Source organism: Sitophilus oryzae, unplaced genomic scaffold (assembly GCF_002938485.1).
Source record: "Sitophilus oryzae breed Bouriz unplaced genomic scaffold, Soryzae_2.0 scaffold_154_pilon_pilon, whole genome shotgun sequence".
NCBI classification, from domain to species: Eukaryota; Metazoa; Arthropoda; class Insecta; order Coleoptera; family Curculionidae; genus Sitophilus; species Sitophilus oryzae.
The window spans coordinates 1,369,013-1,380,759 of record NW_022146225.1 but is presented as its reverse complement, the minus strand read 5'-3'; the positions used below and the strand labels follow the sequence as shown (position 1 = coordinate 1,380,759).

Below are 11,747 nucleotides of genomic sequence, written 5' to 3'. Positions count from 1 at the left end.
GGAGATATTCGCTTTTAAATAAGACTAACCATTTACAGCAATTTTATCATTGATTATGGGTCCTCATCAACACACTTATAAAATAGTGTTTATTGTTTTTGTAATGTCACTGTAATTCAAATGTCATATTATTAGTGTTTATTGATGTTTACTCCAGTAGAGATACTATTAAGTTCTGAGGCATCAGCTATTGCTGCTTTAATTGATGGTAGATATAAACTAGATATAAACCATATCTGGCTAGAGTAACTGCCCCACAGGCATCAGTGACATTACATAAATCATAAACACTATTTTATAGGTCTGTTAACTAGGGCCAAAAGCAAAGACATGATTTTAATGTAGTAAATTCGAAAAAATATTAGTGTCTTCTTCAAAAGCGATTACCTCCAAAAAAAATAAATCTATTAAGATGAATTAAAAAACAAACTATCGAGAACAACATTTACTCAGTTATCGTACTCCACAGGGTATTTCAAACTTTCATCAACATATCAACGTTTTCTTTTTCCTCGTATAATTGACAGATGACAATTTTTATTTTTAATTTAGAAAGAGATATTAAAATGTCAAATAATCTAGCTACAAATTGCTTAAAAATTCATCAAAATCGGTCCACTAAAACACAATATGTAAAACTTTAAAATACATGAAAATTTTAAGGTGCCCATTTTTCTTGCCACTTTGTTAAGCCAAAGAAAACAAAATGTCATTTCATAAAACAATAAATAACTTTGGAAGTTACATTTACAGCTCCCAATGGTTTATTTGTTCATTTATACAACCGAAAAAAACTTTACATCGATGTATGCCCTGTTCTGTCAGCATTAATTAGTCCCAATTTTGAACAAATCCAAACTATCATGTTACTTGTTGTATAAACGCATCCAAAATCACAAATAGAAATAATATTATCCCGAAAATAGGGAAGCGAATTATAAATTTTCCAATTTACTACATAACGTAGAATATTCGTTTGAAATTAGGCTTATTAAATGTTGAGCAATTTTAGATATTATTCATTGGTTGATTTTGACGGTTTACCAGAACATTTCATTTACATTAGCGTTAATATTGGTGCATTTTGTAATTTAAATTGCTACAAAATAATTATGCAGTACTTTATAAACAACTTTAAAATTTGTTTATTTATTTATTTGTAAAATTTTAAAAATTAAAGCTTACATTTTAGTGATTTGTGCATATCTTCGAATATCTTTTAGTAGGTTTTAGATTTCTATTATATTACTGGTTGAATTATCTATAGAAATGTTATTTTATCCTTATTAAAAAACATAATATTGATATCATATACCAATGTATTGTGACAAAATAAAAAATATATATAAATATAAAAAGTAAATCTTGAGCTTTAATATAAGAATATTTTATGAAAAAAAATTTGTATTATTCGTCGCATAGAAATTTGAAAATCGGGTTTCTTTTTCCTCTGAATTTCTGTTTTATCGGTCTATTCTGGTACTACAATAGTCGATCTCTTAAAGGTCTTTTAAGGATTAAAGACCATCTGGCATCTATCTATTCAAAAATCCTTCTTTTAAAAGAGGATTTACAATTGTCAGCAGGTGCATTAAATGCCGTTTATAAAATTTCTTGGTTCTTTTTTTAGGTATTATTAGAAAAACGTGTTTTATTTTATTTATTATGCCTAAAATTTATGTGTATATTCTTATATTTTTATAATTAAAAAAAAATTATTTAAGATTTAATTTGAAAACGCATATTTTCCTTGATTTTATCTAACTTCGTTTGACATTAAGTGTCAAACGGTCAGACAATTTATTTCCATCTGTCAGAAAACGAATTATAAAAATTATAAAAAGTGTATTTATAAAAATATATCTCGTATTCTCGCTTTTTAGTGATATCTAAAGTTGATTTTATTAATAATATTCCGTATGATCGAAAAAAAACAGCGCAAAGTTGACTCGGAAATGATGCTGCTTTTTGAAAAAAGTGTGACAATATGACATGGCCAGATCTATTGTTTTACATCACTTGACGTTTACAGTCATAGGCTACTGGTTAAAATCAAGAAAAATATACGCTTTAAAACTAAATTTTAAATAACTTAAAAACGATTTATTTTAGGTATAGGAACATGTATAGTCAAAAAGTAACGAACTGAAAAGCCTTTTCACTAGTGAAATAAAAAAAGTGGGTTTCTATTGGAAAAAAATGATTTATGATAATTTTTTTATCGCTCAATTCTATGACAGCTGCGGCCATTATTATATAACTTTCGAACAATTTAATTTTTGAAATAGATAGCCATATGTTTTCTCTTTATGGCACAGTGGCTGTGGTAATCACTCAATTTGACGTTTAGGGTATACACATATTTTTGACAGGCAGTTTTTTTTGTTCAAAAATTTTCAATATTTTTTAATTTTTTAATTGTTTAATATCAAAATTCATAAAATTTTACAGAGAATTTAAGTGTGTAATAAAAAATGGGGGTACCCATTTAAAATAAAAAAGTAGCTGTCGACTTCCGGTATTTCCGGGATATTCCGTTTCTAAAAAAACACCAATAGAACTATATTTGCGAAAATTATTAACAGAGTATCCGAATAATGAACCACGTTTTGAACAGATTTTTTTTGAACTAGAAAAAACTTCAAACGGGCGAATTTCCCTTTTGGAAAAAGCAACAGAAAAAAATTCGTACGCCTACAACAATTTAAAAAAAAATGAAGAATAGAGCAGATTGGTTCCCACAAAATCGATCGATATGCGAACGTTCTAATTAATATGGTTATAAGCCTACTGGATATGTCCTGTGTGTCATTAAAATAATTTGTTTATACGCTGAAACGCAATAACAAATCATGCGAATTTCGATAATTAGAGAAAAACAGATATTAATACCATACTATCTCTAATTAGTTATATATGCGTCTGATAGACTTGATAGATTAGGTAAAAATTGTCATAACTGTAATTTTTGCAAACAGTTATATTTATTTTTCAATGTTCTTGTGAAGGTGTTCATTTATTTGGGTGCACCTAAACATAGCGTTTGCAATGATCAAATATCTCTACTTAACAATTAACTACTATTAATTACAGTACTTATAATTCAATATTCTCTATTCATACCGCTCTACTAACATTAATCCGTTCTAATAGAGTAAAAGAAATGCACCGTCGTCATTATACAGACTGTTCGACGCGCTCTATCCCGTCATTTCCGGCAGCTCGAACAATTTTTAATATCCGCAGTGGTACGCCGCCATCTTATAAAGAACACTTCGAGATGATTAGTTGCGGCTTCTGCTCGCCAGAATCGTTATTTTATTCATTTATTCACGAATTAATTCTTCCAAATCATTTTAAACTTAGGCAGGCACCGATATTAAACCGAACTTTGACGATAGATTGAGTTGTAGGAGCAATATTAGTTTAGAAGAACTTTAAAAGAAAGTTTTGCGAGATTAAAAAAGTCTCATGTTTTTTTCCCAAAAATTTGTTAGATCAGGATGTTCGGAGGCCTGTAGGGTTTCTGGATGTTCTTGTCAGTAGAAGTTCTTCTCTTCTGTTTCTTTTACTTATTTGAGATCTAGTCGATCTGTTACCGCGTAAGGTTGCCTCTGTAGTTCTTGGAAGATGGATCACAACAATGCTATAAAAATCGGAGAAGAAATATTGGAATATGTAGCGGAATTCAATTGAGAGAAGAGGCTGCAGCAGAATTTGTGATGTTAGACGCCATTCTTTTGGTTGTAACGAATGAGTCATTAGTTGGTCTGGTTTGGTTTGATCGGTAACACATAACACGCCATAACTCAAGAACCATTTTAGATATTGGAACTTTTTTTTATTTTCAAGATTGGATATCTTACAATATGTTTACATAAGAAAAATTTGATAAGGTTGTTTTTTCCATTCAAAAATTGTAAACAATCCATCCATTTACTTTTAGAGCATAGCAATTTTCAGCAATCGTGTAATTTTTTATTGATAAAGATTTTCACATACTGTCTACAAAGAAAATACAGCAGAAATATTAATAAAGTTCTTGAAAAAACTACAATCTATTATTTCTAATAGATTTCGAGATATCGATTTTTGAATTCAGAGTTCTAATAGCGTGACCACTGTCGAACACCTACTCAATTCCAATTATTTTTACCAAAAATGCAAGTGTTTCTAGCCTGGATTTAAAAAAATTCAAGCTATAGGGAAAATTACAACGACTCATTAATAAATAAACAAATCAAGTATCACGAGACGTAATTAGATCGTGAAGCTGAACGCATGACGTACACCTTTCCCTAGAACTTTAAGTACTGACAGAGGTATTGATTGGGTCGACCCGGTCAATTGCGACCAATCTGCTATATCCCCTTCCACGTCTCTTAGCGATGTGCACAGTTTCTCGGTTTATTTCATACGTTTGGCAACGTTTTTACTGTCCTCTCTTTGTTCAGTACATTATAAATGCATTGTACTGTTTTTACATACGGAAATCTCGACCCAAGACTAACCTTTACCAGCCCTTAGTATAGTATCGACGTATAGCACAGTTGATACTAGTTTTGTATCTTTTGTTAACATTTTAATACGTTTTTTTCATAATTAAACATACATCATAGATGTAGTCGAAACATTTCTCAAAAATATAAATATAAATTCAAACAGCTAAGTTAAGAAAAATATGTGCACTGTTTGTTGATATGGTATCAATTTGGTCTTGGGTGTTATTAGTCTTTGTATTCTTTAGTCATTGCTACAACTATTCTTATACTAAATTATACCTTTGCTATCTTTATTATGTTTATTTCACCTTGTAATATACACCGCCTTGATTCTCCTGCATAATCACACAAATCTAATTACAGAAACACAACCTTCCCCTAATCGCATTTCGTTTGTTACAGATACGACTCCAATTCAACCGCCTCCACTATTGTCACAAAGCCGGTCTCGCTAGGGGACGGTCGACTGCATCCGGACACCGGCAGTCCAATGCACACACCGCCTCGCCGCTAGATGGCGCACCACGAGCGCAAACAAACGGTGACGTAACTGACAGACCGACTAAACAAATCCCGTCGTCTAAATATTTAGTTAAGTGTTGCAGAGGTCTGTTGTTTTGGGATAGACCTGGAGTGGGTAGGGGGAAAACAAGGGGAAGTCGTGGAGACTAGGGTGGTGAGGGGGAGACGTTAGGGGAGAGTGGAGGAAACATGCCGCCGGCCGTTGTGAACGGAGTGAGGTTGATGGTGGCGGTGTTTTGGATAACGCGCGGTTTGGCAGCTTTGCCTCCTGTAATTAGAATAGGTAAGTTTGTAATTATCTTGGTTGATATGACTCTAGTTGAATAAAAAGCAATAAAAACTCAAAAGAAGGATACAAATAAAAAAGCTTTTTACAAAGAATGGCTCTCGGCTGTACCTTGGAAAATGTATTACCAAAGAGGCCAAGAAAAATACCTGGAAGTTATTTTCAAGTTCCTAGAACTTTTGCTAGAGGGAGCAGCTGTTATGGTTAGTAAGAAAGTGCAATTTTTACAAAATTTTGTCTAGGTAAGGGGTAATATGTGTAAGTAGGACATTATAATTTTCAGCAATTTTCGGATTGTTTTTTGAACTATTTTGTCCTATCTGCAAAAATAAGTTGGCGAGGAAAGTTAGATCTGTTTTCCCAAATAAATAAAAAATATTAAAGTTGTATTTTTTTTAAATCGAACACCCTGTATGTTATTACATTTTTAGTTTCTACGATAAAAATAAAGGTAAATTTGATTAACGTTTATCACACTTAAACCGTTTTTGAAAAATATTTTCAATTTTGTGAAATTGCAGTCAAAATTTTAAGGCTTCATTTCTCCAAGGGTATCACAGTTTTTAATACTAAATATTTACTTAAGTTTATCTATTGATCAGTTATTATGTTGCAATAATAAAAATTATACTACCTTATACAGACTGTCTAGAAATTTATTTTAAATATTTACTAGCTTTAAACGGCAATAACTTGTTTAATTTAAACGGAACACCCTGTATATTTTCTGAGAATCAGATGCACAATTTAATTGTCCATCAAATTGTATTACACCATTTTTTACCTATCTCTTCAAATTTTCGTAGAAAATGCATTTTCTTATAATTTAGACCTTATAATATACCCATGGATATTATAAGGTCTAAACACCCTTTTCCCCCACATTTAGATTATTTTTAAAGATCTAACAAATTTTTAAAAAGAACAGATACTAATATTGTCGACATAGTTCGTTTATTTTCCAGTATTCAAACTATATTAATTGACTGTTTGCGTTGATTAATATAATAATTGCTCCAAATACTAAAAAAACTGAATTGTGTATGTGTATTAGACAGTGTGGTAAATAATAACAACTTAAACATTTTATTTCATTTTTTGACGAATGCTTATTTATAACAGCGACGTTAGTAGTATAGCTAGCGGGATACTAGACCACTTTTTACTCGATGGCATGTTTTCCATCAGTATCGATCCATGAGCCGAAGAAGTATTGAACTTGATTAATTTGAAGGTTATTTCAAAAGAAATAATTCTTGTGTGGGTAGTTCTTGTAAATTTACCAGAGGCTGTTGAAAAGGGCCTTAATGTAATTGTTGGGGGTGGGTGAGGGTAGGTTTTTAAGGGTAAGCAGGAGGGTACTGAAATGCTGCTTTGCCAGATCTAAATTAGTAGATTTAGGGAGTTTGTATATATGCCATGTTATAAGAGTTACATAGGTTGGGGTGCTATAGACGAGAAATTTCCTTAAAATTTACAAAAATGTCATGTTGTTGTTGTTGTGTGTGATAACGTTTAAAAGGTTAAAGGTTATCAATGAGAATATTGCATTGTTATTGCATGTGATGATGCATAATAGGTTAAAGGTTATCAATAAGAGTACCTACTAATTTTATATTGTTTACTTTTATGCCTTGTTGTTGTTGTATGTGATAACGTTTAAAAGGTTAAAGATTATCAATAAAAATATTGCGTTGTTATTTTATGTGATGATGCATAATAGGTTAAAGGTTATCAATAAGAGTACTAATTTTATATGGTTTACTTAAAACTAAATGTTGTATTAACCAACCAAGTCTAGACTGGAGATATTAACAGAAAAACACACATAGACAAATCTTTTAAAACAGTTTATTTTTTACAGATGCTAAATATTACAAACTGATATATTTATAATCATAAATTAAAAATGTTCAGATATGTTACGTAAGTGTGCAGCTTGACGATTATCAATGTCCCGTTTTACTGCAGTTTTCACATATTCAGGTACATCAGATTTGTCGGTAAGCCTTTTTAAATCTGAGCCTGTTAATTTCCCAGCATTGTCAAATGCAGATAACAATCTACCACACTCGTAATTGAATGCTGGACATCTTTTAAATTCACGCCATTTACGAATCTCGTCTGATACTTCTTGCGGAAGACTTGCATTTACCATTCTTATTAATTTTTTTTATTAATGAAAATTTTCACGCTCTCTATCTGTCTTAACTATTATGGATACTAAAGTAAAATAATATAATCTTTACATTTTATACAACGATTTGAGAAGAAGGGGTATATATTATTTTTTTCTCGCAGTCAAGATTTCCCTAGTATAAATACTTCTAATTTTTTAATAGGCTTAATAGGCTTAATATATATATATATATATATATATATATATATATATATATATATATATATATATATATATATATATATATATATATATATATATATATATATATATATATATATATATATATATATATATATATATATATATATATATATATATATATATATATATATATATATATATAACACAACACAAACAAACAACACAACACAAACCATGTTTAATGTAGTTTTTATGAAGGTATTTTCTTGTACCACGTTAAGTAAGTCTTATTCTTGACTTTTATAACAGCAATTGTCTAACTTGTATTTCCATTTTAGTGTCCTGAGGAAGGAATAAATAAATTCCGAAAGCTTGACAATTAACAAAGTGTATTAATTCTTTGTCAAACCCTTCCGACTGCAACCCCACTAAATCCCAGATTTTCTTTCTCACTAGTCAGTCGAGACTACTTTCTGCTTATATATATATATATATATATATATATATATATATATATATATATATATATATATATATATATATATATATATATATATATATATATATATATATATATATATATATATATAAATATATTCATTACAATAATATTTATAGGCAAGTTATATAAAAAAAACACTTAGAGCTAGGTTTTTATCATCGCCCTGTTGATCCAAAACCATTGGTGTTGCGTTCTGTATGGGTAAGTTCTTTTTCCTCAACCAATTCAGGATAGTGTATACGCTCACAAATTAATTGATCTATAAGATCTCCAACGTTTACTTGAAAGTCTTCATTCGAATGGTTGAAGAGTAGAACCATCACAATTCCCCTATAATCATGATCGATAACACCAGGTAGAAGAAAATTAAAATGAATAGTTATCATATTAATAATTATAAAAATAAAATTCTACCTCCAACATTGATGCCATTTTTTGAAGCTAATCCTGATCTAGGTGCTATTCTTCCATAGCATCCTGAAGGCAATTCAAATTTCAAACCTGTATTTATGAGCGCCTTATCCCTTGCAGGTACGGTTATACTGTAGACACTCCTTATATCAAATCCTGCAGCTCTAGGAGACCATTTGGTAGGAGTAAAGGCTCCTGGGATTGCTTTTACATATTTCAAGCATTTTCTCTTTTCCATCATCAATATTTCATCACCATCATTTGACTATGTTTTAATCTAATTATTTTAACTATAATTTAGTCTAATTTATAATACGTTCTCCAGCCGTCTTTGACACCGTTTTTTCGATCGTATGTTACTTATATATTTATATTATTATATGCTTTTCTAGTTTCTAGGGATTATTTAGTCTAGTGGATCTAGGCAAAAAAGGCACCCCTTGCTAGAAAAACAATAAATTATACAAACTGCAACTGGATTGCTTCGAAATAGAAAAGTAAATTATTCCGGGCACAGAAAGCAATAGAGTTAAAGGTACATTAAACGCAAATTACTTTTTAATTTCTTCTTCTTTTTTGACTCGAGGACGCGCTCAAGATTGAGGTCACGTATCCGGCCACCGTTTTCCAACCTATTTGAATTTTTGTTTTTCGGTTTTGTTGTTGACCCAGGTTGAGGCGAGTTTCCTTTTTCCATTAATACGAATATAATGGAGAAAAAGAAAAATCGCAAAAGTTTCGTCTTTCCATATAGAGGAAATAAAAAAGATGGGGACATAAATTTGATGAGAGCGAGAGTAAAAGAAAATGGAGTTTTATCTAATTTTTAAAGTTTTTGCTTGAAAGTCTATTTTACTAGTTCGAAAAAGTAGCAAAATAAGCGTTCGGCATGTAACGTTTTATTTAAAACTGGCTAGGTATTTTTACATAAATGAAGAAGGAAATTAAAGATAAAGGATTACACTATATCCGTATTGTAGCAAATTTTTAGACAACTTTTTTATTTTTAAGATTTTGATGGTCAAACATCAACAAAATATTCCTTATGTTTGGACTAAATTTTCTCGAAAGTAAAGACATAATTTAAAATTTCGTTACAATACAAAAATAGATTGAAGTTTTGTGATTACAGTGATATATAATTTATATGGTTTTGTAACAAATTGTTCGCTATTTTATGGCAAGAGCTGAAGCTCTGCAAACCTTAATCAAGCCTTAATCAAAGCAAGTGTGTTTGGAATTTTGGGTGTGGCTTAACATGACAGGATCGGGCCAAGCCTTAGGGTACGAACATAGTGAAAGCAGGTTTCTGCTTTCCGAAAATCCGCATCTCCGAAAAAGCCATATAACAATACACGTGATGCGAAACTTTGCGTATATGCATCACGTGTATATAAACTGTAACAATAAAATAGGTTAATACCTGTTATCCCCCCCGTGGGATACCCTGTTTATAACAATACACGTGATGCTTATACGCAAAGTTGCGAACGATGTCAAGGATAGGTACCCAGACTTAAGTCTTTTGAATGGCAAATCCATTTTGTATTTACAAATCACTTTTATAAAGTGTAAAATGTTCTTTTTTTTCTAAAAAACTAAAGTAACGAGTTTTAGTTAGTCATCTGCTGATGCTGTTGCAAAACGCGCGTCCAGTCTTGAAAAGTAAAGTGTTTTTGGTGTACTGCGTTGAATTAGAGTTTTATCTTACTAACACTGCAGGAAGTACATTTTTTTGACTTAAAAAAGCTAAAAAATATATTAAAAAAATTTATTTATAATATACATTTATGAAAGCAAGATTCTGTTGACTTACTGAATTTAAAATTAAAATACATTAAATCAGGGCAGTATAACAATTCAAAAACAACACAGAATTTATATCTTTGTTATTCTTAATTCGCGTGTGTATATTCCCCGTTGACCTCGTTTCGAATTTGATAAAACCTCCCTTCCTCATTTTACGGTCCTTAAAATAAACATCTCAATCCTAAATAAATAATAGCCGGCCATTTCTTTCTCTTGTTTTTCTTTGGCCTTTTTTTGAAAAAAAAACGGACAATAAGAACAAACAAGGTAATAAAAGGCAGCTTTGGGCTTTATTTTTAGCAAAAATAATTAGAAAATTTTAGATAATTAAGTGACAGAACAAGCTAATAATTTATTTATTTCTTAATAATTAATAAAAGCTTATATAGCCTTTGTTACGTTAACTATAAATAGAACCATGATTTCCTTGGGACTTTATTAACGGGAATTAAGATGCCATGATTCTCTCCACCTTTATAGGTAACTATCATAAAATACAATAGAGATTTTGGGTAATGCATTTTGCAAATCAAAATGCAAAATCTGCATCTGGTTGGCGTTGGTTTCTATGTAATTTGACAAATAAATAAAGCTGTCTCTTTAGTTGTCAGTTTTGAGTCAATATTTTTTTATTCTCTTTCGTGTCGATTGCTCATTGAATTGGAGCCAGAAATGGCTCAAAACGAAATAAGTAAATTACCAACAGATATTCAGGCTGAGGCGACAAACGAATAAATCCCGAATAACTTATGAAAAGGAATACAACAATTTTCAGAAATGGAAGCAATTAAAAAACGTGCGAGAAGAATTTTTTTTTTATTTTAACCTATCCTCGATGTTAAAGTATCATTTAATCACCTTTGCGGTTAAAGTACTATTTTATCTACTATTTTTGATAGATATAAGGCAATTTTAACAGTTGCTATGGAAAAAAAGACGTTTATCAAATTTATATAACAGAATTATTGTGAGTTTTTTTTCATAAATATTACCAAGTCATTAACCAACACCCTGCTTTATTTTACATTTTGTGTTTTTCTTTTGTCTGGTTTAAATTGTGCCATGTTTCTTAATGAGTAAGTTGCTACTCCTCGAAATAATACAGCAGATTTGTACTGTTACATATTCATAACATTATTATAATTCATTGTTCCGTCTAATGCAATCAAGGAAAGACAAAGATCCTCATGGATCCGACTTTGGAATAAGCTGTTCTCTTTTCTTAAGTTGTATCTTTAAAGTTTCTGCTTTATTCAATCAGATTTTAGTTTTATCAGATCAGAAAATTTACTTATACAACTTTATAAAAGAAAAACTAAAACAGCATAATATACATGTTTAACATATTTTTTTCCATAGCAACTCTTAAAATTGCCTTATATCTATCAAAAA

At 30.3% G+C, this 11,747-nt stretch overlaps 1 protein-coding gene across 1 annotated transcript in view; it reads left to right on the top strand.

The window, feature by feature from the left end:
• Window positions 1–5,212: 5,212 nt before the first annotated feature.
• LOC115879014 (glutamate receptor ionotropic, kainate 2) overlaps window positions 5,213–11,747 on the top strand; it is a 409,701-nt gene continuing 403,166 nt past the window's right edge. Inside the window, exon 1 of the mRNA XM_030895645.1 lies at window positions 5,213–5,307. Within this exon, the coding sequence (XP_030751505.1) occupies window positions 5,214–5,307 (94 nt within the window). The 5' untranslated portion in view covers window position 5,213. The remainder of the gene's footprint in view (window positions 5,308–11,747) is intronic.